Genomic DNA, 27,552 nt, shown 5'->3' on the forward strand with positions numbered 1-27,552 from the left:
TAATCCCCATTTTACAGATGAGGAAACTTGAGGCCCAGAGAAGTCGCACTTTGCCCAAGGTCACACAGCAGGCATGTGGTGGAGCTGGGATTAAGGGCTTCCCGACCCTGGCCACGCTGCTTTGCTGATTGAAGAAGTCATTTTCACAACTCCCTTTGTCCCTCTGAGTTAGGGAGTGGCAGGGATTTTCCAATGGGAAAATGGAGATTTTTAAATGACTTTCTAAAGGATCCAGAGCTCATTAGTGGCAAAACTGCAAAGTCTCACTGTGATACCTTTGCCCCTCAGCATGCTAAACTTCCCACATCTTCAGGCAGTCAACTTTTCAAAGAAAACCCTTTTTTATTGAACTCTCAGCACCTAACGTCCATCTTTACATCTCATGACCGAATCGCGAAAATTCCTTTGTTTTATTGACAGAAAACAGTTGCATGATAACACTTCATTTAGAGACTCGGTGGTGCCTTAGGAAATACCTGTGAACAAGTAAAACACCTCAAAAGATCCTTCTCATAAGTACCTGAAGAGAGTTGAGGTTTCTCATTTGAAAAACCTGACTCCAGGCCATTGTGGACACACGTGTGTTTTTGTGGGTCTGTGTGTAACCGTTTTAAGCAAAGTTATTGCTTGTCTGGGATTCCAGTGGCTGAGGGCAAGATTGTACCTTGCCATCTCAGGCTGATGTGTGCATTTTTCTACTTCCTGAGGCTCCGGCTGATCGGAGCAACGGTTAGGGAAGAGGTGGAAGTTAATCATCTTTTCCCTCTGTGGCACGGAGGAAGCTGTCCAGCCCTCCGATGCCAATGTTCATTTTAAATTTAGGTGGAGAGTGAATCTGTTCTCCTTCGGTTCTTGGCGTTCCTTCACTCCTCCCCCGGCCCCCAAGCTGTCCCTGTCGATAGTATCTATTGAGAGTTTTTCTCCGCGGCCCTCACCACCGTTCAGTGTCCTAAATTGAAATGGCCTCCAGCTTTGCAGGTGGGAAAACCCACCTTTGTGGGAGCAAAACCACTATGGGAAAGTAGGGCCATCGAGACAAAACAAAGTAAAAAATGAAGAGAATGTTTAACGGAGTTTAGGAAGAACCAAAAAATGTAACAATGGCAAGTTGCCAATTAACCTACTCACTACTTCTTGGAAATTTTATGTTTTACACTTAGTAGTTTCTTATGCTGTCAGGCTTCTTTCTTAAAAGACAATACAAATCCCCCCTGTGATCATCAATTTTTTTCTTAATGCTAGGCCAGGGGCCTCTGGGGTAGATTCATGTAGGACACATGTCTTGAATTGGTACTGGACACTTAAAAAAATATTTGGTCTCTGGATTAAAAAAAAAAAGTTTCACAGTATCAAAAGTGCTTCTTTAAATTAAAAGGGGAAAAAAAACAAATATACAGGGGGACTAAGACACCACTGAGGATTTGATTCACCAATAACTTAGTCAATAGAGTTGTAGGAAGGAACTCTACTTTCAAATCCAATGAACACAATATTCCATTGACATCATTTCTGTTAACCGGAGACAATAAATATAAATAAATTTACAAATATAATACTGGCTAGCACAGTCCACGAGAACTAGTCTACTGCGATCTAAGGGATTCTGGGGTTTAGGTCAACAAGAAAGGTAGTTCTCTAACCTAAATCGCTAACTGGGGCCTCTTTCCGAATTCAGTATTTCATCACAGAGTGGTTCTGTCACTTGAATCCCCGAGAGTTTTTGTGTTAAGGTACGGGGTTGAGACTCGGTAGGGACGGTCCTCGGGTTTTCTGTCTCTGGAGCGGAGAGAGGTTCAGCAGACCGGCATCCAAACCAAAAAGACAGTGCCGAGAGCTTAGTACAGTGCTCTGCGTACAGGATGCGCTCCCTAAATGCCGTGGATTGACTGAGTAGTTGAATCAACAAGAACTCAAGAGGCTGGAAGGTCCTTCCTGTCGAGCGGGCCTGGATTTGGGGTCGACGCTCAGAGACGCAGAGGGTCGTTTAGTGTTTGGCGTCAAGAGTGCGAACCCTTGATTACTCTAATGCCGGGCTAGCTCAAATCTACGTTCCGAGGTGACTGGTCGACGGCCGCGGGCCTTCTTGGCGGCTGTTCCGTGGTTGTGCCCGGGGTCGAAAGTCCCCGGATTCCCTTGGGCCTCACCCCGCCGTTCTGCTCGTGTTCCTGATGGGGACGGAGTCTCCCGCGATCTGCCCCTCCCCCCGGCCCCACCCTTCAGGCCCCAATCCGGGCATAAGCCGCGGGAGTCCTAAAAACGAGAACTGGCTTAAAGCAAGGCGATGGGCTTGGTGCCTGGGGTGCCCAGGTACGGGGCGGAGGAGGAGGAGGAGGAAGACACGTCTGGAGCGCTGTAGGTGGTATAGAGACCGGTCACTTGCAAGTCTGAGAAGGACTGGTCACTGCCGCTGGAGGCGGGGGTGAGACCGGAAGCCCCCAGCTCACAGTCTGATAGTTGGAGGGGGGAGTTGCTGAAGGCACCGAGGGTGTCAAGGTTGAAACTGTCATCCTTCATTTCTTCCCAGATGTTCCCTTGTAAAGGCAAGTACAGGCAGGTTAACCCGCATCCGCCACCCCCCCACCCCCCAGCCCCCCGTCCTTGAGGTCCACACACAGGAGAACGCTTCAGCGGCCTGGGGGAGGAGACGGAGACCGTGAAGGGGAGCTGGCTGGTCCCTCAGGATCCTGCACAGCCGATCCCTGGCCAGCTCTTGGATCTCGGATTGAGATCCCCGCCCCAGACCAGATTCAGGGTCTTGCGGGGTCCCCTTGGCGACCTACCTCGTGTCCCCCTTGTCCTCTGGGCCGGCACTGGACTCACCTGTCCCCATTTTGGGGGAATCCTGGAGCCGCTCCCCCTCAACAGCCTGGGTCCTTCCCCTCCCACGCCTCTGAAGCCGAGTGGACAGTCTTCCCCCCAGCTAGAGCCGAGAAGCCACCTCCGGGCCATTTCCAGGTCTGCGCTTCCTTCACCCCTGCCTCCATCCTCCGCTCCCCCCGGCCTTCTCGGCACCCCTTCGGAACGACCGGACCAGACTGGACGTTGTCCGGTTTGTCCGGCCCGTTCCCTCCCTCGGTCCCTGCCCTCTGGGGCGCCCTGGCTCACCTTGCAAGGCGAAGTCGACGATGCTAGGGTCCAGGGCGTCCACTTCGGGGTTCGCGTCGGCCGTCACGTTGAGGAAGTCGGTCGGGGCCTGGCCCGGGGGAGGCGGGGGGAGGGGGCTGGGGTGGAGGTCGGGCAGGGCGTGCAGCGGAGGGGTCTGGGCGGGGGCCGGGGAGTCGGGGGTGAGGCGGGCCCGGGTCTGGATGTGGTGGTGGGCGTGGGGGTGGTGCCGGGGGACGGCCTGTAGGGTCAGGTTGACGATGGGCTGGGTCGGGAGCTGGGAGACGGGCTTCCATCCCTCGGGGGCTGGCGTGGGCACCAGCTGGGACCCCGGCAGCTTCCTCGCAGGCCGGCAGCTCTCGGGCCGGTCGGTGATCAGCTTGTCCAGCTCCTCTGCAAGCAACAGGGGGACCGTCTCAGCCCGGGCACCAGGACTGGCACCTCGGGCCAGTCGGGGGTTGTGGCAGCCACACGGCTCCCTCTGGAGAACCCATCTGGCACGTTTTCCCCTTCACCAGGCCGAGCTGGTATTTGCCGTTAGGGTGGTGAACCTTAGTGGATAGAGCACGGGCCTGGGAGTCAGAAGGACCTGGGTTCTCATCCCGGGTCCACCACTCATCTGCCGTATGGCCTTGAACAAGTCACTTCACTTCTGGGCCTCAGTTCCCTCATCTGTAAAATGGGGATTAAGCCTGGGAGCCCCATGTGGGGCCTTTCAGCATCTACACCATCCCTCTGCCACTAGGCAGCCCCACCCACAAGCTTTCCAAAGCAGGTGTGGATCTTTCCTCTTTCCGATGGGCTGGCTGTGGGAATCCTGGGCGTGGGGAGAGCCGATCTCTCTAGGGAATCAGTGTGGCCTAGTGGAAAGAGTCTGGGCCTGGGAGTCAGAGAGGACCTGAGTATTAGTTCCGGCTCTGCCATTTATTTAGACTCTATTCCCTTCAGCGAGTCTTTTTGTTTTTAATGGTATTTGTTAAGCGCTTACTATGTGTCAAGCACTGGGGTAGATACAAACTATTCAGGTGGGACACAGCTCATGTTCCATGTTGGGCTCACAGTCTTAATCCCCATTTTATAGATGAGGTGACTGAGGCACAGAGAAGCAGCATGGCCTAGTGGAAAGAGCATGGGCCTGGGAGTCAGACAACCTGGGTGGTTATCCCAACTCTGCCAATTTCCTGCTGAGTGACCTTGGACAAGTCAGTTCTCCTGTTCTCCCTCTTACTTAAACTGTGAATCCCATGAGAGACTGCGTCCAACCTGATTAGCTTGTATCTACCCCAGCACTTAGAACAGTGTTTGACACATAGTAAGCACTTAACAAAATACCATAAAAAAGTGAAGTGGCTTGCCCAAGGTCCCACAGCAGAGAAGTGGCAGAGCTGAAATGAGAACCCAAGTCCTCTGACTCCCAAGCCCAGGCACCTTCCACTAGGCCATGCTGCTTCTCTGTGTGTTGGTTTCCTCATCTGTAAAATGAGGATTGAGACTGTGAGCCCCACGTAGGACAGGGACTGCGTCAAACCCGATTTGCTTGTATCCACCCCAGCGCTTAGTACAGTGCCTGGCACCTAGTAACCAATCAACTAATATTATTAAAATGGGGATGGATTCCTCCTCTCTCTCCGATTAAACCCGTGAGCCCCATTTGGGACAGTGACAGTGTCCGACCTGATTATCTGGAATCCACTCCAGTGCTTAGTACAGTGTTTGGTGCATATTAAGTGCTTCACAGATACCATAATGATGATGACCATTATTAAAAACTTCATCGGAGTTCCCATCGCTGCCTGGGATAAGAACCGGGGCCCTACCGGGATTGGCCATGCTCCGGTGAATGGCCGCCAGGTCCTTCCGTTTCCACTTGTGCATCTCCTCCTCCATCTTATCGATCCGGGCCAGGTTGAGGGCCCACAGGTAACCCTTGCGTGATGACCCGCTCATCGTGTTCTCCACCTTCTCGAAGCACTTGTTCAGGGACAGGTTGTGCCTCACGGAATTCTTCCAGCCATCCGGAGCCGTCTGGGAGGGAACGGGGTGGCCGGGGAGTTGGGCGGCCAGCGGGGCCGGGTTGGGAGGAGCTCTCCCCCAGTCTCTCCCCTCCCCGCCCAGAGAACCATGGATTCTGCCTCACCCATGGCGCTCACCTTGAAATAAGGGAAGTGTTCCTTGATGAAGCTGTAGATCTCGCTCACGGGGAGGCTTCCTGTCTTGCTGTTCTTCAGGGCCATGGCAATGAGGCAGCTGGGACGAGATTAGGTGTGAGGGCGGGGGCCTCCCCCACCCTAGGCTTCCCTTGGCCCTCTGAGCGGGATCCCCTCTCTTCTGAACTAGCCGACTTCAGCCAGCCTCACATGTCTCCACCTTATTCTTCCCTGCCCCTCCCCACGGTGACATCTGAGGAGAGTGGAGGGCTATGAAGACATCAAGAGTCTCTTCCCAACAGAACTGGGCCCCTCTTGGCTGAGGCTAGCTGGAGTCTGGAGTCTCTAACTGGAAGCTGGCCCTGGCTAGCATTCCTGCCCCATCTCTTGGAACGGGTCTCATCTATACCCACGGCCTTCACTTCTGCACCACCAGTTTTCCCCTTGACCCTCTAAGTTCGGGTTTTTGCTCCCTTCACTCAACTCTCCGAGGTCACCCATGAGCTTAATCTCAAATCCAATGGCCGGCACTCTTCCCAGGCTTGACCCCTTGGCCACTGAAATATTATCAGAACTTGGTTTGGCCAAAACGGCCCTCACTGGCTCCTCCTCCTTTCCTCTCTGAGTGCTCTAACTCGGCCTCGTTCTTTGGCTGCACTTCCACCTCTCATTCGCTAACCGTGACTGTCCCCCAAGACTCGGTTCTGGGTTCTCTAATTCTCACTCAACACTCACTTTTGGGGAGCTCTACTGCTCATGTTGTCTTCAGCTACCATTTCTAGGACGACAACTATAAAGTCCTTGAGGCTAGGGACCACGTTTTTATCTTCTATTGAACGTTCCCAAGCACCTAGCGTACAGCCCTCCACCCAGGAAACGCTCAGTAAGTACCATCGATGATGATAATGGTGGAACTCCCTAAAAGAAATATCCTCAGGGCCTGTAAGTGGAGTGGAGCATGGTGGGATTTGACTCTCTATCTGGAATATGAGTAGCACCTCCCCAGTTTGTATTGGCCCACGGCTCCTGGGGCAGCTTTCTGTAGCCGCTCCTCCTCCTCCTCCTCCTCCTCCTCCGTGCCCTCCCCGCTGCTCTTCCCAGGAAACTCTATCCTCCATTAGGGGCCCCGAAGCACGGAGGAACGCTCCTCAGAGTTCAGCCTGAAACCCCCTCCTCGGGGAGACGGGACCCTCCCAAAGTGCTCCTGCTGGGGGACCTTAGGTAAGTCACTTAATGTCTCTGTGCCTTAGTTTCCTCATCTTTACAGTGGAAGTTCAATACCCATTCTCCCTCCTACTTAAAACCTTAGTTCCAGGTAGATTAGCGATTGTGTCTGACCTGCTTATTTTGTACCTACTTCAGGGGGTGCTGATGATGATAATTATGGTATTTGTTAAGCGCTTACTATGTGCCACATCCTGTCCTAAGCGCTGGGGTGGATACAAGCAAATCAGGTTTGCTTGTATCCGTCCCTCTCCCATGTGGGGCTCACAGTCTCAATCCCCATTTTACAGAGGCGGTAACTGAGGCACAGAGAAGTGAAGTGATTTGCCCACCGTCATAAGTGTTGGCACTCAGGCATTTAACAAATGCCATAATTGTATTACTATAACATTTAATAATATATTACTAGTAATACTTTTGGCATTGATATAGTAAATTTGGTATCGATACAAATATTAATTGTAATAATAGGAAATATCCAGAGCCCTCCCCTGGCTGTGGATTCAGCCCGCCCCCACCCATTACTCTGTCAGCCCGTGGGGTAGGACTGTGGCTAGCTCCTGCTCAGGTCCTGGCTCTGTCCCTCGTGGGCTCCACAGCCCTGTCCCACCCATCCCCCCAAACAGCCCAGACTCCTCTGAGGCTCCAGACCACCTTGTTCTCCACCAGACCCCTCTATCCTGTGGCGACGGCTGACCGTCCAACCAGCTGACCGGTCGACAGGCAGATTGGTCCTCCGCCATGGGGATGGCCCTGCGGCTGGGCAGACGGGATCCCCGAGAAAGACGGCCCCGTCACCTGTACGAGTAGATGGGCTTGGGGTAGGGTTTGGGGTGCAGGTCCTTGGCCAAGGGCGGCGCGAACCGGGGGGGCGGGAACTGTGGCTGGGACCCATAGGAGACTCTGTACATTCCAGCGGGTGAGCACTGTAGGCAGGGGAGAGACAGCGAGAGACACAGAGAGAGAAAAAAACAGGGATGGCATCTGAACCTCACGGCAGTAGAAGCAGCCAGTCATGGTGGTACCCAGGCAGGCGCCAGGCCAAAACGCTGACCGAGACCCCGAAGAGGAACCTCCTTCCTAGGTCACTGGGAAGGGAGAGCGGTCGTTCCAGATCCTTCCCTTTCATACGTTCATTCAGTTGTATTTATTGAGCTCTTCCTGGATTCAGAACACTGTACTAAGCACTTGAGAGAGGACAGGGTAACAGTAAACAGACACATTCCCTGCCCACAACGAGTTTCGAGTCTAGAGGGCGAGACCGACATTAAAAGAAATAAATGACAGAGATGGACATAAGTGCTGTGGGGCTGGGAGGGGGGATGAATAAAGGGAGCAAGTCAAGGTGACGCAGAAGGGAGCGGGGGAAGAGGAAAGGAGGGCTAAGTCAGGGGATGCCTCTTGGAGGAGATGGGCCTTCCTAAGGCTTCCCTGCTCCCCTCGGGACATCCGGTAAACAGCGGAGCCAGGCTCCGGCCTTCCACAAGGTTCCCTCTCTGCCGATTCTCTTTGGGGAAGGACCGCAGGAGCCGAATGAGAGTCAGCGCTCCCGGGGTCATACGGGAGGCTCTGCCTCGCTGGTCCCTGGCTACTTGGGTTCCGTGACGGCCGGCTCACCTGGGGATCCGGCAGAGGCCCCACGGTCGACAGCAGCGCCCGCTGAGGGTCCTGGGCCAGGGGGAACGGCGGCTGCTGGCTCTGCACGCTTGGATAGAGCTGGGCTCCCACCGGATACTGGTTCAGCTGCGGCGGGAGGGGCACAAGTCAGAGAACGGCAGGCAGGAGTACCCTCCCTTCCCTCCCCTCCCCGCGGAACCCCCAGGCAGCACTTACGTTTGCTCCGTGTGTGGCCATGCTGTCCAGTCCCAGGATCCCCTGAGGGGGCATGCTGGCTGGCATGTGGATCACGGTGCCCGGGGCACCCATGGGTTGCATGTTTGCTGCCATGGGACCTACTCCCAGACAAGACAGAGACAACTCCCGCTGACTGCTGTGGCCCCCCCCATCTGCTGGGCTCCACCCCAGAAAGAGCTGCATTTAGGTTAGGGTAATCGTGTCATCCCCACTTCCCCCTTGGGACCAGGGGTTAAAGCTTAGGCCGGCCTCAGGTTGGCACTGCTCTCTCCAGTCCCTGATTCTCCATGCCTCCCTACCGCCCCTATGCCTGACGGGTGAAACCAGTTGTTGGGTGGGGAAGCTGCAGGAAGGAGGGTCCAGATGCAGCGTGGCCTAGCAGCGACTCTCGGGACTCCCCAGCCCGTGTGTGAGCGAGCGAGCCGCCCGTGAAGCTCCCCGGGCCCAGGAGGACGGGGAAACAGAGGAGGTAAAGAAGTCTGGAGAGCTTTCTGCAGCTCACCATCTTTGGGCCTCGCTCTGTGGAATAGCCTGGTCCCCGCCCGGGCCCGAGCCGGGAGGTTGGATTAGATGTGGGCAGGGGAACGAGGCGGAAACGCCAAGGCCGCGTGGGAAGGGGAAAACCGTCGAAGTCGTTGGCCGTTTTGGCCTCCAGGGCAGAGGCCGGGTCACCGGGCTTCTCGGCCGTGAGCTGGCCTCCCCCGAGAGGGGGCTACCTGTCTGCTGCATCAGGGAGCCTGGGGCGCTGAAGTCCATCCGGCCACTCGTCATCTGCTGCAGCCTCGGCACATCCACAGACGTCAGCCACGAGAGAGACTCCAGGTCAGTGTGGACGTTGTCCTCACTCGGCTGGGCGGGGCCCGAAGTCAGGAGTCTGAGGGGAAGGGAGAGCAGAGAGGAGGAGGAGATGGAAAGCAGGTGGATGTGGGAAGAAACCCAGAGATTACGGGGCAGGGAGCAGGGTCTAGTTTCCTCTGCCAGATGTCCTTTGGCCACTGGGCTGCAAGATTAAGGGGCAAGAGGGAGGGAGTTGTGATTGGGTGGGAATCAGCCCTGCACTCCCTAGCCATCAGGACCTTCAAGTGGCTCCTGGGCTCCTCCAATCAATCAAACGTATTTATTGAGCTCTTGCTGTGTGCAGGGCACTGTACAAACCGCTTGGGAGAGGAAAACGCAACAACAGACAGTCTAAAGGCAACAGAATGGGCCAAGAAAGGGAGACCAGAAGAGTGAACCGGAGGTCGGCCAGAGCCAAACCTCAACATCAGACCACATTGCCCGGGAGTCTCCGGTTCATTAATAATAAAAATCGATCGTATTTTTCGAGCGCCTACAGGCCGCAGAGCACTTGGGAGAATTCAGTATAGCAGACCCGCTCCTTCCCCACAAGTTGCTTATAGTTTACAGGGGGAGACAGACATTAAAATAAATCAAGGTTATGCACTGAGGTGCTCTAGGGCTGAAGGTGGGATGAATATCAAGTGCTTAGAGGCATAGATCCAAATGCATAGGTGACACAGAAGGGAGAGGGAGGAGGGGGAAAGAGGACTTGGTTAAGGTCTTCTAACGGTAAGTTCACTGTGGGCAGGGAACGTATCTACCGACTCTGCCTTATTACACTTCCGAGCGTTTAGCACAGAGCTCTGTACACAGTAAGCTCTCAGTAAATACCACTGATAGAGTAAGGGCCAACATCCCTCAAAACGGGAGCCTCTCGGGGGAAAGGAACCTCCGATGCTGCAGCACTTCCACTGTGTGCATTCAAAGAGTGCGCTCATTCATCCGAAGGCCCAGGTGAGTGGCCCTGAAGGGAAGTGGCAGGGTGAAGCCTGCAGACCCTTGGGCTGGAGTAGGTGGGGCTGAATTTTCAGCCACGAAACCCAGAATCTCCTTCCTCTCTTTCCCCTCCATTCCCCTTTCCTTCTTCCACCTTCCTTTCCCTGGCTACCACCAACTTCCTCTCTGCAACCCAGCAGGAGGAACGGAGGCAGGCCCGGCTCACCAACAGGACCCTGGGTCTCCCGTCAGTGGCTGCCCCCCAAGCACCGAAGGCCGAGCCCCCCCCCTTTTTTTTTTTAGTTTTTATGGTATTAGTTAAGCGCTTACTGTGTGTGTCAGGCACTGGACTAAACACTAGGGTAGACACAAGCTAATCAGTTTGGACGCAATCCCTGACCCACTTGGGGCTCCCAGCCTTAATCCCCATTTTACAGATGAGGGAACGGACTGGAGTGGGGAGAGACAGGAGGCAGGGAGGACAGCAAGAAGGCTGATACAGTAATCAAGGTGGGATAGGATGAGTGCCTGGACTAATGTGGTAGCGATTTGCCACCATAACCTCTGCCCCATCCTGGCATCTCCTTTCCAGGCCTCCAACGCGAATGTTGGGTAGGAGAAGGCGCTAAGCTTTCCGGGAGGAAGATTTGAGTGGATTCACTGGGCTTTGCCTCAGGGATGCCTCGTGAGGAATGCCTCTCAGAGACCTCAAAAGGATGGTTGGGTGGCTAGGGGCCAGCAGGCCGCCACCCTATCCAATTCCGGCCAGGGTCTGCCCCTCCTTGCTTTTGTGGTTCAACCTGAAGTGGCCACGGACCAGGGCAGTCAGAGTCCTGCAGGCCTCCCCGGTTCTGGCCAGAATGCCCCGGGGCAGTCCCAAACAGAAGACCGAGGCCCGGTAACAAATCCGAAGTCCATTTCTGCTGGGACCGTTGGTTCTCTGGGTAGAGAACAGCCTCCAAACGATGCCCATCTGATCCCATTTTCCTTCCTTTAATAATTAATAAGGATAATTATGGTACTTGTTAAGTGCTTACTATGCGCAAGCACTTGGCTAGGTAGAAGTGAATCAGGTTGGATATGGTCCCTGTCCTGCCTGGGGCTCAGACTCTTAATCCCCATTTTACAGATGAGGTGACTGAGGCCCAGAGAAGTGAATTGCCAAGGTCACACAGGCGACCAGTGGCTGAGATTAGAACCCAGGTCTTTCTGAATCTCAGGCCCATGCTCTATCCACTGAGCCACGCTGCTTGTCTTTGTGAGCCTTGCTCAGCTCTTCCAGAACTCCCTACCACGGCAGCTTTTCTGTTGGAACCTGAGTCTAAACCAGTTTAGCAGCCCAAGCCCAAGCACTAGTTATTTGCAGCACGGCACGGTCCGACTCTTTGCTGAGTTTTTCATCCGGGAGATTTCCGGGAATACATATCAGAGCCCCCCACTTGTTCTCCTCTCCCTGGTGGAAGCTATAACTCGGTAACCTCGCTGTTGGTTTTTAACAGGCCTCTTTCTCTGCTGTGCGACTAGGAATCGGGTCCAGCGATTCTGGAAAAACACATTCCCTAGTCTCACCTCCTGCCCCCTCTGCCAACCCCTCTCATGCCCCCTCAGCTCCTCCACCAATACCTCCTTCTCTCAAACTCTCCCTCGCTGGGTCTCTTCCCCCACCCCCTTCTCTCTCTCTCTCTCCTACTGTAGTTTTAGGGCCATAATTAGGGTTGCCATGGTAACCACTGTTCAGTTATTTGGTGCGGACTAAGGACTTATAAAGACAAGAAAAGGGCATCAGGTGACCACCCTCCCTCCCCTGTGATTGGCTGGGTTGTAAGAAAACAGGGGCCCGAGATGATTTGAAAACTGGGCAGGCCCATGTCGTTTGCAACAGTTGGCCCTGGCTTGTTGTCCGCTCATCGCCCATTGTGCGGCCAACGACTGTTGCCCCCGTGGCACGTGGCCCCCATTGTTTCGGGGTCTCCAGCTTAATTGTTTTTGCCCCCCCCTTCCCTCCACCCCACGTCCTTTTACACACTTCCCATTAATCTGGCTGACTGACAGCCGACACACAACACGCACAGAAATGCCATCTGGCCTTCTGCTCTCTGCCAGGGCCCTCCAGACAGACCTGCCCCCTTCCACAAATAATGGGGTCACATGGGCGGTGGAGGTCAGAGCCCGCCGCGCCTGCCTCCTGCCAGGAAGGGAGTCTCCCTCCCTGTCTCAGTGCGGCCTGTCGCCTCCTGTCTCCAGCGAGCCCCTCGTCAGCTCTATCTAAGGCGCTCTCGCCCCCGGGACGGGCCCGCGGTCTCGTCCCATCACACCCCAGATCACCCGCCTTCGCCCCTCCGGCTAGCCTGCTCACCGGGCCGTGTTCTCCTCATCTCCCCCTCCGCCGCCGGCTTCCTTACGCCCTCCCGCCTGCCTGGAGCTCCCTCCCTTTTCGTATCCAACGGACCCCCGCTCTCTCCACCCTCAAAGCCCTTCTGAAGTTACATCTCCTCAGGAGGCCTTCCTGTGGGCAGGGAATGTGTCTGTTATTTTGGTATACTGTACTCTCCCAGGTGCTTAGTACAGTGCTCTGCAAACAGGAGGCGCTCAATAAATACTATTCCTATGGCCAGGGAATGTGACTGTTATATTGGTATATTGTACTCTCCCAGGCACTTAGAGCTCTGCACACAATAAGCGCTCAGTAAATACTATTGACCGATTGCTAACTTCCTCATACCCTTTCCCTCCCACCACTTCCACTTCAGCTCTTTTGAACCCCCTAAATCCTTGGATCCTCACCCCCCACTTCTTAGCACTTAGGGACATAGCTTGAGTCTTTTACTTCTTCCTATCCACCCCCCCCCCCCCCCCCCGCTAGATTGTCAGCTCCCTGAGGGCAGGAATCATCTCTCTTGATTCTAGTGCATTCTCCCAAGCGCACAGCACAGTGCAGTGCACAGAGTGGGTGCTCAGTAAATACTTTTGATGGATTGGCTGATTGGGCCTGAAGTCAGAAGGGTGAAGGAAGCAGGGTCAAAGTCTCACAGAGGCACCCAGACCTACCCCGACCATCCAGAAGAACGGTGCTGGTCTGGCTGGTCAGAGGAACTTTCAATCCTATTTCAATCCTATTTATTGAGTGCTTACTGTGTGCAAACCACTGTACTAAGTGCTTAAGGAACTCAGGGTCCACAAGGTCAGAATCTGCTGCAGGGTCCTGGCCAGATTTCCTGAACTCAGATTCCAGTAGGGGTCTGACATAATAGTAATAATAATGATAATAATAATTGTGGTAATTGTTAAGCACTTATGTGCCAGGGACTGTACTAAGCACTGGGGTAGATACTAGATAATTGATTTGGACACAGTCCCTGTCCCACAAAAGTCTCTTGGTCTTAATTCCCACTTTACAGATGAAGTAACTGAAGCCCAGAGAAGTAAACTGACTTGCCCAAGGTCACGCAGCAGGCAAATGGTGGACCGGATTTAGAACCCAGGCCCTTCTCACTCCCTGACCCGAGCTCTTTCCATTAGGCCATGCTGTTTCTGTACATTTGCATATCTAGAGCCAAGGCAGAAACCCACCTGCCCTTCAACCCAACTCTCTCCCTGTGCTGCTTTTGGAAGAATCGGGCAGCTTGCCTGTGTCCTTAGTAAGGCTCTAACAGTCCTAAAATACTTTATCTTTCCTCCTTCCTTTCTTTCCCCACCTCCCCCTTTTTTTAAAATGGTAATTGTTAAGTTCTTACTATATGCCAGGCACTGTTCTATTCCAGGCTCTGCCACTTGTCTGCAGTGTGACCTTGGGCAAGCCACCTCACTTCCCTGGATCTCAGTTACCTCATCTGTAAAATGGGGATTAAGAGTGTGAGCCCTGTGCGGGACACGGACTGTGTCCAACCTGATTATCTTGTATCTACCCTAGTGCTCAGTACAGTGCCTGGAACAGAGTAATTGCTTAACAAGTGCCATAATAAACACAAAGAATCAAAAAAAAAATTCCAGATTAGGAAAAAGGGTAATCAGCATTTCTCTCTTTTGGGACTTGAGTGATTGCTCAAGTCAGTTTCGGTCAATTAGTGGTATTTATTGAGTGCTTACCTGGTGCAGACCACTGTACTAAAGTGCTAGGGAGAGTTCATTTCATTCATTCAATCGTATTTATTGGGCACTTACTGTGTGCAGAGCACTGTACTAAGTGCTTGGAGAGTACAATTTGGCAACAGAGACAATCCCTACCCAACGACAGGCTCACAGTCTAGTAAGGGGGGAGAGACTGGATATAAGGGGGGGAGATTGGAAGGTTCACGGGCAAACATGAGCAGATTGGATGGGGCAGCTGATTTGTAGGGGACTTTCCCAGCCCTGATAGAATGCTAGCCAATCACAGGAAGCTGCTTCTGAAGAGCATCATAGTGTTTTTCTCCAAGTTACATTGCCCACATTCCTTGTTTCACCTTCAAGCGGACACTTTTTTTTTTTTAATGGCACTTGTTACTACGTGCCAGGCACTCTACTGAGCACTGGGGTAGATACAAGCTTGTCTTGATCCCCATTTTATAGACAAAGTAACTGAGGCACAAAGAAATGAAGTGACTTGCCCAATCTACAGCAGGGATTAGAACCCAGGTCTTTCTGACTCCCCAGCCCATACTCTCTCCACTAAGCCACACTGTTCCTATAAAAGAGATGACAGAATTGAAAGGAGAGGTTTTGTCCTAGAATTTTTTTTGATGGTATCTGTCAAGCGTTTACTAAGTGTCAAGCACTATTCTAAGCACCAGAATTTGCACTAAATGCTTCCAGGAGTCCTTCCGTGAATAATCTCTAATCTCCCCAGCCAAAATCCCCCAACTGCCATTTGTGTCTTTCCATGCCACCTAAATATTTAAGGGACCCAAGCCCTTGGAGCATTTAGGTACTTATATCCTCTATTCCTTCCCCTAGCAGTAATTGATTTAATTGTCTCTTCCCTGCTACCCTGTAAGTTCCTAAGCAGATGGCATAATGATAGAGCACAGGCCTGGGAGTCAGAAGGTCAGGAGTTCTAATCCCCTCTCCACTGCTTGCCTGCTGTGTGACCTTGGACAGGTCACTTTACTTCTCTGGGCCTCACTTACCTCATCTGTAAAATGGGGATTGAGACTGTGAGCCCCAACGTGGGACAGGGACTGTATCCAACCCAACATGTTGTTTCCACCCCAGTGCTTAGTACGGTTCCTGCCACATAGTAAGCACTTAACAAATACCATAATTAATTAATTAGAAGGCAGGAATTGTGTGTTCTCTTCAACTCCTCAGGTACTTAGTACAGGTATCTGTGCAGAGTAGACATTCTATAAATACTATTGATTGATTGTACGAGAGAATTAAGGAGACTCTGATGGCAAAATCCACCACTGTTCACTTTTGGGGGCAAAAACCAACAATAGTCAAACACTTTTCTTGGCCGTCAGAGCCAGGACCATTAGGTCTTGGGTCTAAACCACACAACGCGGTGTTCCGTTGGGTAACAAACTCTCAATTGGACTCTAAGTTTCTACTGGGTCACTCTATCATTCTGGGGCATGTCTGTTGTTGTATTGTGCTTTCCCAAACACTCAGTACAGTGCTCTGCCCACAGTAAATGCTCAATAAATACGAATGACTGACTGACATACTTTCCCAAGCCCTTAGAACCCAACACAGCACCAAGTAGCCATTTTTGGACTGATGATCCTGAACCTCCTCTGGCGCTTAGTACAGTGCTTGGCACGTAGTAAGCACTTTGCAAGTCCCACTATTATTATTTAATAAATATAGTGCTACCATGACACGGACCAAGGTTTCATTTTCAAAACTGGTATTCATGACCGTGGTGGGTTTAACCATATCCCTTGCTCAAGTATCTTCCATCATCTCTACCAGAACAAGAAGCTACTATCCACTCCAGCGCTTAGAACAGTGCCTGGCACATAGTAAATGCTTAACAAATACAATCATTAGTCACCACAGCATCAAGGTAATGCTACAGATTCCCCAAATTGCCAAATACTTGTGTAAATCTGCATCTCACGAGTAAGGGAATGGTTCTTGGCAAAGCAGAGTGTTGTGGGCAGGGAATGTGAGTGTTTATTGTTATATGGTACTCTCGCAAGTGCTGAGTACAGTGCTCTGCACATAGTACGCACTCAATAAATACCACTGAATGAGTGAGTGAACGAATGATGACCAATCACTCACTCTATCAGTGGTATTCACTGAGTGCTTATTGGGTGCATTCATTGTCGTTATTTGTTGAGCGCTTACAATGTAAGCACTGTACTAAGTGTGAGCACCATACTGTACTCGCTGTACTCAGTAAGTACTTGCACTAGCTTGGAAGAGAATGATGCAAGAGAGTTGGTTGACATGTTAAAATGTCTTTTGTTGGAGAAAAACAGCACCCCAATGATGATTCTACTTTGTAGTGAAGGACCTGTCTTGGTTGCCAGGCACAGTAATGTTTTCCTCCTGCTCTCACAACTTGCTCTTATCCCCCGTTAGACTTAAGCTTTTTGAACCATCATTTACTTTTTTCAAGTGGAGAGCCTGGGCGTCGGACAACCTGGGTTCTAATCCCAGTTTTGACAGTTGCCTGCTGTGTGTCTTTGGGCAAGTCACTTCTCTGGGCCTCGGTTTCCTCATCCGTAAAATGATAGATTCAACACCTGCCCTCCGGCCCATGTAGGATAGGGACTATGTCCAACCTGAAGAACTTGTATCTGCCCCAGCGCTCGACACATAGTAAGCATTTAACGGATAACATACAAACAATACTAATAATAAAAATAGGCCCAGCTCTCCTTTAAAGCGAGGGTTTTGTTCCCCAACCTTCTATTAAGGCAAACATGTACCGGTGTCTCTTGCCAATAGACTGACATTGCAACCTCCTTCTAACCAGAGAGATAAACATTGTCAGAAGAATGTTCCCTAATACGCTAACAGCTTTCTATCCAGAACACAGTAAAAACATTCTTGGTGGAAGAACTGGGTGTAGATCGACCTCAGTTTAGAATACTCCGGCCCTTACCATTTCATTCAATCGTATTTCATTCATTTGTGTTTATTAAGCGCTTACTTTGTACAGAATACTGTACTAAGCACATTTCTCCTTTCCCCTTTCTCAAATGCTTATAGACCCAGTAGGAAGTAATCAGAAACAGAACTTTTTTGCCATAATTGTGTTATTTCCATCGATAAGAATTCAGAGAGTCACGGCGAGAGCAGTTAGATGACTATTGTTCTGTTTTCTTTTTCTCCTTAACTGGGTAACTTTGGGCTGCTAGGAATTCCGCCGGCCTTTTCAGCTCTGACCTTTATGGTGTTTCAGCAATTTTCAGGTTACCTATTTTGGAACTTGATTTTAAGCGCCGCAACATAGAGAAAGGGCAGGGAGACATCTTTGTCGCTGCGATCAGCACCCGGGACTCTGGGGATTTGAAGCTCTTTGCTGATTTTGTCTTGGCACGACAGTGAGGGGAGAATTAAAGCAAATTTTACCTTGTGCACTGAATGCGGGACCTTGGGAGGGACTCTGTCGACAACCTAAGCAGGGCCACATGGGTTTATTTGTTTCATTCTTTAAAGTTTTTTTTTTAATTAGCAAATCTCCAGCACTACATTGCCAAAGGATGATATATTTAGCAATCCTCTTTGGCCTATGTAACGATTGTCACAAAAATACAAATTGTCAACTCTATGGTATTTCTAGTGACAAAGTATGAATCCAAAAGCTGGACAGTGAAAAAACAGCATAGAAAGAACATTGATTCTTTGGCAATGTGGTGTTAGAGAAGGCTTTGCCGAATACCACCGACTGCCCGAAAGACAAACAAATGGATTTTAGAGCAAATTAAGCCAAAGTGGTCTTTGGAAGGCCAAATGACTCGGCTTAGATGAGCCTATTTTGGACACCTAATCAGAAGGACTAATTCTCTGAAGAAGACACTAATGCTAGGAAACATCCAGGGAAATCGTGGAAGAGGCAGATCGGCATCTAGATGGTTAGAGACCATAACAACGATAACAGGCGAACCATTAGAAAGGTTGTGGATTATGGCAGAGGACAGGATGTTCCAGAGAAAGTATATCCATGGAGTCACTATGAATCGGAAATGACTCGGCACTTAGTAATGATAATAATAATAATAACTTTGGCCTAAGTCTTGGAGTCAGGGAGGGTGAAGCACTTTGTATTCCCTTTGAGATACAGCAGCAAATACCCTGGCATCTTCCTATAAAACTGTGTTCCTGGTGTCCCTCTCTAGAAGAGGGCTACCATTAATTCATTCATTCAATCAATTATATTACTGTATTAAGCGCTTAGGGGAGTACGATATGACAGAGTTGGTAGACAGAATTCCAGCCCACAACAGGGAACTTACTTATACCCAACCTTATTGTTCAACTATTTATCTTGATGCTCTAGTTGTAAATGATTTTATGCTTATCTCCCCTATTAGAGTGTAAACTCCTTGCGAGCAGGCAGTGTGTCACTTCTTTATTTTGGGTTTCTCAGATGCCTAGTGCAGTACACTGTGAATACTACTGCTATTACTATTTATCGACATCATCATAGTATTTATTGAGTGTCTTCCAGGAGCAGGGCACTGTACAAATTATTTGGGAGAGTACAATACAATGGAGAGTACAATACAAAAGAAGGCAGTGTGGCCTGTGCTCTTTGCACTGGAAGTCAGAAGGACCAGGGTTCTAATTTCAGCTCTGTCACTTGTCTGCTGCGTGACCTTGGATGAGTCACTTAACTTCTTTGTGCCTCGGTTACCTCATCTCTAAAATGGGGATTTAAAGCATGAGCCCCATGTGGGACAAGGATTATGTCCAACCTGATTAGTTTGCATCTATCCAAGCACTTAGTACAGTCCCTAGTAAGGGCCAAAAAAATACCATACGACTATTTCAAAAAGGAAGTCAAAGACATGAACTTTCCCTGCCAAGACCTTACAATGTAATTAGTTTACACTAACAAGAATAACCCAGTTGAACAGATGCTATATGGCTTAGCGCTTCATAGCCAAATTACTCAGACTACCTCAGACTGCCTTCAAAATAAAGCAGCACAGCCTAGTGGAAGGGGCATAGACCTGGAAGTCAGAAGACCTGGGTTCAAATTTTGGCTCTGCCACGTGATCTTAGGCAAGTCACCTGACTCCTCCATGCCTGTTTCCTCAACTGTAAAATGGTATTCCAAAGCCTGTTCTCCCTTCTAATTTGACCGGAGACCTAACTTGTATCTACCCCAGTGCTTACAATATTGCTGACATGTAGTAAGCACTTAGCAAATACCATGGTGATAATAAGAGTATTTGAAACTAAGAATGCAGTCGGTATAAATATATAGTTGTCCTTTTTACTGGAAGATTTTTGCCTGTGACAGCCAAGTTTCCCAAAGACTGCAAGTGTGGCTGAAAAGACCCAATATGGGACAGCTAGCCCCGACAATGGAAATACTCAAGTATTTCACCGCTTTAGCTGTTCTTTTAATTTTTTTTTTAAAGCCACTCTTGGGGATGCTCACTAGAAAAACCATCTTCTGGAAAGATGATAAAATAATGGGCTAGCATAAGGGGGTGAGTTTTATTTTCAGTTACCTGAAGAACTATTTCATTTTTTCACCAACATCTGAATTTTATTGTTTGTGAATGTACTGTGTTTGTGATGCCAATGCCTAAACTCAGGTCGGATGAGAGAGACAGAGACATAGAGACAGAGACAGAGAGAGAGTTTTCCTGAATTCACAGCTGCGTCTACATTTGCCTAACGGTATGGAAGTCAGAGTGACATCCTCAGCCCCCTGACATATGGGACTTAATAAAAGGTTAACAATTGGACCAAGCAGCTGTCCTGATGTTTGTTGATTTAACCCCACTGAATGCAGTGCAAACAGACAAGCCAGAAATATTGAATTGTCTGACTCTCTCAGTGCTTGTCCCACCACAACATTCTGGAACCCAACCCTTTAGAGTAAAAAGTTTTATATTTTTTTGGTTGTTTTAAAAGTAATAGAAAGGAAATTCAACCTAATATCTAGTCTTCCACTGAATATTACAAAAGTCGTTTTGGAAAAAAATGATAGGTTGGGAAAAATTGAGAAGACAGGCGGTTCAAGGGATTAACGACTGTAAAGTTCACTTTTATCCGATCTACCTTTTGGTGAAAACCCTTCATGGAGATGTGTCCATTTTACCCACATAATTGTAACCAAGAGCCCTGGGTCCTGAATGAGGACTAGTTTGGGATAAAGATTTGGGTTTGGGACTTCTTAATTCTGGGTGCGAAGAGGGCCAGGGCAGTCAGATTTCTGGGCAGGGGACATGTCTGCTAATTCACCTGTAGTCTCCCAAGTGCTTAGTACAGTGGTCTACACACAGTAAATGCTCAATAATAATGAAGTCACTTCCTAAGCACTTACTATGTCTAAGTGCCAGGCAGACACAAATTGATCAGCTGTTAACCACTTGGGGTTCTCAGTCTTAATCCCCATTTTACAGATGAGGTAACTGATGCCAAGAGAAGCAAAGTGACTTGCCCGAGGTCACACAGCAGACATGTGGTGGAGCCGGGATGAAAACCCAGGTCCTTCCGACTCCCAGGCCCGTGTTCTATCCACTAAGCCACGCTGATTGATTTTTTTCCCCCATCTCTGGCCCAAGACCCCATTACGGCAGAATACTCGGCAAGAGGCTCCTTGAGCCGTGCCCGGTGGCCGACTTGGTTCAGGAAGTGTCAGTCTAATGTCTCCTGATGGCCCCTAAGGGGCTACGCTGGGCTAGTCCAGCTGCTGCACATCTTCTCCCAGCAGAGCGATAGGAAACCAACGGCCGAAACCAGGGAAACCGGGGGGAGCTGGGGGAGGGGCTGCTACTGAGGCGGGGACAAGACCGTTCCCCGACCCCGAGGTCAGAGAACCACATGGATTTTTCAAACTGCAAAACACCCTATAAAAGCGGGTGCATTTCCCCCACCCGCCCTCTGCAGATATGAGAGCCACTGTAAGCTAGTTGTAGGCAGGGACTGTGTCTGTTTATTCTTATGTTGTCCTCTCCCAAGCGCTTAGGACAGTGCTCTGCATACAGTAAGCACTCAATAACTGAGCCTGAACAAATGAATGCAAAATCCCCTGAAGACTTTTCTTGTTCTTCCACACAAACAGGAGAGGGGAATGTGGAGAGGCAAGGGCAGGGAGAGACACATCCTATCTGTGGCCTGGAATGCCCTCCCTCTTCATATCTGACAATGACTCTCCCCACCTTCAAAACCTTTTTGAAGGCCCATCTCCTCCAAGAGGCCTTCCCTGACTAAGCCCTCCTTTCCTCTTCTCCCTCTTGCTTCTGCATCTCCCTGACTTGTTCCCTTTATTCATCCCCCTTCCCAGCCTCACAGCACTTATGTCCATATCTGTCATTTATTCATTTATATTAATGCCTGCCTCCCCCTCTAGACTGTGAGCATGTGGTGGGCAGGGAATGTGTCTGTCTTATTGTAATATCGTACTTTCCCAAACGCCTTGTAGAACTATCTGTCCACAGTAAGCACTCAAATACAACTGATTGATTAATACTTTTCAAGATGGAAGATGTTGGGCCTGGAAGACTAGCAGTTGAGAAGCGGCGTGGCCCAGTGGGTAGAGCACAACCCTGGGAGTCAGAAGGACCTGGGTTCTAATCCCAGCTCCACCACTTGTCTGCTGGGTGACTGGGTGAGTCGCTTCACTTCTTTGTGCCTCAGTTACCTGATCTGTAAAATGGAGATTGAGACTGGGAGCCCTATGTGGGACAGGGACTGTGTCCAACCTGATTATCCTGTATCTACCCCAGTGCTTAGTAGAGTGCCTGACTCACAGTTAGCACTTAACAGATACTTCAGTTATTATTATTAGCAGTTGCATAGGGACTGAAGCGCCACATGAAAGGTCAGACTATTTGGGACACAGGATCTGGACACACATGACGAGCCTTATGTAGCTCTGAGGTGTCACTAGGGATACAGACTCCATTGAACCCAGAAACAACATTGTTTTTTACTCCGTTTTTTCACAGAAATAGACACAGACTTCCAAGGGAACTGTGCCACTTTAGGTTGCAGCATAGCATTCTTTTAGGTAATAGATACAAATAGCTAAACTATTGACTTTTCTCGTCAACCACTGCACCTATTGCCTAAGATCAGCTGAAAAATCATCAAAGGGTGAGAATCCAGCGAGCCAAATAGGAGTCGAACAGTCACTTGATTCACTCTGTGCCCAAGATCAGTATGTATCTCCAAATGATTCCATTGGGTTAAGGATACAGAAGGCCCTCCCTCATAAGCAGCGGCTGACTAGACTTTTGGTTCACCTAAGAAATAACCCAAGTCTGCAGAGGCGTAAATTTAAAAAAAAAAAAATTCCCCCCTTGGAAATTTTCATTTTTACTCTGCAATTGCACATGAAATAACCCCCCAGGAACAAATAAATATAAGTCTTGCATAAGCAACCACTAATCAATCCACCCCAGTAACCTGATATCAGCACATCTACCAATCAATCAATTAATGGTATTTATTGAGCACTTGCTGGGTGCAGCGCAGTGTACTAAGCACTGGGGAGAATACACATTCCCTGCCCACATTGAGCTTCAGTCTAGAGGGGGAGATAGGTCCTCACCTTCCCCTGCAAGTCTGAAAGAAGGCCCACCTCCTCCAAGAGGCCTTCCCTGACTAAGCCCTCGTTTCCTTTTCTTCAACTCCCTTCTGCATTGCCCTGACTTTCTCCCTTTTCTCATCCCTCCTTCCCCAGCCCCACAGCACTTATGTCCAGATCTGTAATTTATATTAATGTCTGTTTCCCTCTCTAGACTGTGAGCTCGTTGTGGACAAGGAACGTACTTAATAATAATAATGTTGGTATTTGCTGGTATTTGTTAAGCGCTTACTATATGCAGAGCACTGTTCTAAGCGCTCGGGTAATCAGGTTGTCCCACATGAGGCTCACAGTCTTAATCCCCATTTTCCAAATGAGGTAACTGAGGCCCAGAGAAGTGAAGTGACTTGCCCACAGTCACATAGCTGACAAGTGGCAGAGCTGGGATATGAACCCATGACCTCTGATTCCCAAGCCCGTGCTCTTTCCACTGAGCTACACTGATAGTGTGCTCTCCCAAGAGCATAGTACGATGTTCTGCATGCAGTAAGCACTCAAATAAAATTGACTGAGTGAAATAATTTATAAATATGTCCCTGAATTTATAGGTAGGTCGATAAAGTTATAGGTAGGTACATATGTTCCAGATGGACAAATAGCATTTGGGGCTTTCCTAGCCCGTTTCCCCTTCCCTCCCTAGGAGGGGATCAGGATTGGGGGGGCGGAGGGCTCTCATGGCAGTTGTTAGGGATCAGAGAGGCTAGCAGTCTTGTAAAAGGCCCAGTGCACTCAGGTCTTCCCTGATGAGTTACTAATCTCTGCCCTTACATCCCTCAAATACCATTTAAGCACTTCCCCATCACCTAAAACTTCACTCATTCATTCATTCAATTGTATTTACTGAGTGCTTACTGTATGCAGAACACTGTACTAAGCACTTGGGAGAGTACAATATAACAATAAACAGTCACATCGCCTGCCCACAGTGAGGTTACAGTCTAGACTGGGAGACAGACATCAGTATAAATACATTACAGATATGGACATAAGTGCTGTGGGGCTCAGTTTCCTCATCTGTAAAATGGGGAGTCAGTGTGGGACAGAGACGATGTCCGACCTGATTAGCTTGACAGAACTACAAGAATTACAATTATGATAATAATAATAATGGTATTTGTTAAGTGCTTACTATGTGTCAAGGACTGTTCTAAGCACTGGGGTAGATACAAGCTAATCAGGTTGGACACAGTCCCCGTCCCACATGGGGCTCACAGTTTTAATCCCCATTTTAAAGATGAGGGACCGGAGGCCCAGAGATTTAAAGAAGTGACTTGCTCAAGGTGACAGTAGACAAGAGGCAGAGTTGGGATTAGAAGCCAGGGGCTTTTGACGCCCAGGTCCGGACTCTCGCCACTAGGCCGTGGTCGGTCAGTCCTCTAATTGGTGGCCCTTTCCCCCTGGGCCCGGCCGGCTCGGCCCCGTAGGCCCGGGGCTGACGGCAGGACAGTAAATGTAGCTGATGGGAGCTGATGGGTCTGTTCTCCCCTGATCCCCGGCTATCCCGTCCCCACTCCCCCCACCTACGGCTCCTCGGGGACCAACCAAGAGGTGGGGCGGGCCTGGGGGGCCACAGGAAAAGTGAGAGCAAGGGGTGCGGGGTGCTGGGACGGGGAGGCCGGGACACTGGGAGATGGGAAGAGGGTGAGTGGGAGGGGGCATGGGAGCCCTGGATTGGGGGGGAAGAGGAGATCAGGACACGGAGAGAGAGAGGCGCAGACAGGGACGTGGAGGAGGAGGGGGCGGTCAGAGCCAGGGCCAGAGCCAGGGAGAGGGAGGGACGGATGGAGCGGGGGCCCAGAGGAAGGGGGAGAGCGCTGAAAATCTATGAGACTGTCTGCACTACTTCCCCCTTCCCAGTGCCCGGCATCCACAGGATAATTGCCCAATGGTTCTGTGTGATTCTCGGTGGCTCCCTGGCTCAGGGGTGAGGGGGGACTCCCTTCATGGCAGAGGCCCTCATCCCCAGGACCCTCGTGGCCACCCCACAGTTTGGAAGAAGGGGTAAATCATCTCCGAGTCCAGGGTTCACAGCCTTCATCCACTCACTACCCATCTCTCTCTCTCTCACACCCCGACCTCTTCCTCTACACTCCGACGCATCATCCTTACTCAACCCATCTCCCGAACCCCATTTAATATCTGGCCTTCCTTCTCTCACTAATGCCCCCTCACCCCTACCCGTTCTGGATCTCCCTCGGCAGAACATCCCTCAGCCTCTGATAGATCCATCCCCTCCCCTTCCCAAACCACCCCCCGGGGGGCTGGTTTTCCCTGCAGGCACCGGCTATATGGCTCAGCTTGGCACTAAGGTGTTACTAGGAACTGCTGGGTTGCCCAACCCGGGTGGGGAAGGCAGTAGCCAAACGGAAAGCCCTGCCTTCTTGGGGGTCAGCAGCCACTTTTAAGCCCCCCTCCCAGACCTCAAGCCCTACCTCACCTCCCTCCAGTCCCACTTGCCTGTTTTCCCCATCGCCAGTCCGCCTCTCCGATCCTGCACTTCAAGGAGCAGATAAATGAATCCAGGGAAAAGGTGTGTGGGGATAGAGGTGGATGCATTTCCCGACAGTACCCTACCCTCACCCTCATCCTGACCCCTCTTTTTCCAAGCCATAGACAGAATCACTTCTAAAATGTCAGAGCCATTTGCCACCAGCTCCTTAGGAGCGTTCAGGAAGGGCCAAAGTTTCACCTCTCGGAGACTTCCCCAATAGAAGTGGGAAGGGTTTTTAACGTCACTCCGAGTCAAATTTAGCTAAAGGACCTGAATGGATTTGTTTTTAGTGTTTGGATACATAATAGAAATCTCTGCCTGTACTCAACCCGTGAAGGGTCTCACAGGATTTCACGGTGCTTTTGTCCGACACAGGTCTCTAATAAGGGTCCATTAGTTTTAATCAACAGTCAGCTCAACAAGCAGCACTAATGGAACCGGCTGGAAGAGGTTTTTAGAGCCCCGGATTTTCCTCGGAACTATTTTCCTCGGATGTAATTGATGGGTACACACTGTCTAGGATGAGGAAAAATACAGGAGACACTAGCAAATATACCTCGAGATGGGGAGAGACAGTGGGATAAACAAACATACAGATCCTCACCTGTATTCCTGCGAATTCGGGTGATGATTTTGCCCTGAATTTCTAATAATTCCTGACATTATGGACGAGATATCACTTTCTATCATCTCCTTGGAAAAAGACAAGACAAAAGACAAAAATGCTAGTCAGGTATGTTAGAAGGATGGGGTCTCGACAGCAAAATGACAAAGCTAAATTAAAAAAAAAAAAATCCCCCCCCTTCCCAACCTAAAAGGTTTTTGGACGTCAGTAAGCTTTTCCACATACTGCGTTTGGAACCACCTTTTCTACACATAACGATGTATGTGTTGACAATTTAGGAATAAATGAAAACTAGCGGCTGAGTTTCCCTGCTTCCTTGGAATCAACGAGGAGGGGAGGGGGCCTTACCTGAGAAGGCTTTTTAGGACCGAAACGTCACTATTTGGAAAGCGTACAGAGAGCTCCAGTTAAACATTTAAGGTTTCTGTCACCTCCCTCAGAAACTCAACTTTGAAATACAGACGATCCAGACAGCACACATCGCAAAAGAAAAGGGAGCGCCAGAGCTTACTAACCACACATCTACGTCCTCTCGATGGATCCGAAAATACCCCTCTGCCAATGAAATGCAAGGCCGTGATTTATGAACGATCCTGCAGAGTGGTAAGATGGCAAAACCCTCCCGTTCCCAACGAGCAGAAAAGCCACAGGAGTTTGCACCCCAAAGTACTAATCTGCCACCACGTTGACTTTTCAAATAGGAACCTGCCAGAGACTAAAACTGCTGCAGAAGTCAAAGGAAGGCTGGGAGCGGCTTTTCCCCCGAGCGCAGCTCAAAAAGGAGCCGGCGGAACCTGCGGGTCTCTCTCCCTCTGCACCGATCCTGCGTGGGATTTGCAGATCCCAGCTGGGGAAAGCCAAACCCGAGGTCCTAAAACTCACGGAGAGCGAAGCAAACCTCGCAAGGTGGTACCTGGAGTGAGTTCTGCCGCGGCTGGCACCTCTCGGGTCTCTAAGGGGATCTCTCTCTTTGCAAATTTGGCTGCTGTCTCGACCTCCTAACCGTTTTTAAATTTCCCTCTCTGGAGCTGTCCAGCCTGGAGCATGCGCAGTAGGCGAGCAGGTCGCTCTGCAGGGTCAATTGCAGGGCAGGGTCAAGGGGATTGAAGCATTTCCCAGCAGCGTCGGTGAGGTCTTCATCCTCCCCCTCCTCCCTCTTTTGCAATCCCCACCCCAGCCCCCCGCCCTCCACCTCATCGCCTTCCCTTTTGCTCCAAATCCCTCCTTTGGAGGGCTGCTCTCCAAACTTTGGCCTGCTCCTGGAGAGCTCAACTCCCCTCCTGGATGTGGAAATCGGTGCCACTTGAGCTCTAGAATATTTGTGTGGGTGTGTGTGTGTGTATTTTGAGGGGCAGGGAATAAAAAACAAATGCATTTCAGGAGGATTCTTGGGGCATTAAACTTTGCTGCCAGGGATGATCCCGGATGAAAATGCAGTGCAAAAAAATGGAAATAAATGCACGTGGCTTCTAGGCCCACTTGGGGTGCAAAGGGGAGGGGTTTTATTTGGAGGGAAGGGCTGTATGCATGTGTGTGTGTGTATTTTGAGGGGCAGGGAATAGAAAATAAATGCATTTCAGGAGGATTCTTGGGGCATTAAACTTTGCTGCCAGGGATGATCCCGGAT

The 27,552-nt window shown here is 50.3% G+C and overlaps 2 protein-coding genes across 3 annotated transcripts in view; one reads left to right on the top strand and one right to left on the bottom strand.

The window, feature by feature from the left end:
- The window catches only part of ACACB (acetyl-CoA carboxylase beta), a 126,062-nt gene extending 99,256 nt beyond the window's left edge, over positions 1 to 26,806 (top strand). Inside the window, exons 52-53 of one of the 2 annotated variants that reach the window (XM_029049313.2) lie at positions 26,366 to 26,528; positions 26,627 to 26,806. In XM_029049313.2, coding sequence (XP_028905146.1) covers positions 26,366 to 26,528; positions 26,627 to 26,644 — 181 coding nt within the window. In that variant the 3' untranslated portion in view covers positions 26,645 to 26,806. The remainder of the gene's footprint in view (positions 1 to 26,365; positions 26,529 to 26,626) is intronic. The other variant, XM_029049314.2, reaches the window with a different exon arrangement.
- FOXN4 (forkhead box N4) lies at positions 320 to 27,004 on the bottom strand. Its single transcript, XM_029049327.2, has 10 exons — positions 26,839 to 27,004; positions 25,905 to 25,993; positions 9,044 to 9,201; positions 8,307 to 8,425; positions 8,091 to 8,216; positions 7,272 to 7,399; positions 5,253 to 5,349; positions 4,920 to 5,127; positions 3,106 to 3,495; positions 320 to 2,531 (listed from the first exon to the last, which is right to left on the bottom strand). Exons 2-10 carry the CDS (start codon positions 25,988 to 25,990, stop codon positions 2,269 to 2,271), a joined length of 1,575 nt encoding a protein of 524 aa, XP_028905160.1. The 5' UTR covers positions 25,991 to 25,993; positions 26,839 to 27,004; the 3' UTR covers positions 320 to 2,268.
- Positions 27,005 to 27,552: the final 548 nt, after the last annotated feature.

This window comes from Ornithorhynchus anatinus, chromosome 21, assembly GCF_004115215.2.
Source record: "Ornithorhynchus anatinus isolate Pmale09 chromosome 21, mOrnAna1.pri.v4, whole genome shotgun sequence".
In the NCBI taxonomy this organism is placed as follows: Eukaryota; Metazoa; Chordata; class Mammalia; order Monotremata; family Ornithorhynchidae; genus Ornithorhynchus; species Ornithorhynchus anatinus.

What these genes read in the sequence shown, in the direction of transcription:
- FOXN4 (XM_029049327.2), bottom strand. Translation starts at nt 25,990, where the DNA reads ATGATAGAAAGTGATATCTCGTCCATAATGTCAGGAATTATTAGAAAT. An exon ending in CTCCCTGATGCAGCAGACAG is followed by an intron (nt 8,426 to 9,043) that starts GTAGCCCCCTCT and finishes GTCTGGGAGTAG; the next exon opens with GTCCCATGGCAGCAAACATG. An exon ending in CGTCGACTTCGCCTTGCAAG is followed by an intron (nt 2,532 to 3,105) that starts GTGAGCCAGGGC and finishes TGCCTTTACAAG; the next exon opens with GGAACATCTGGGAAGAAATG.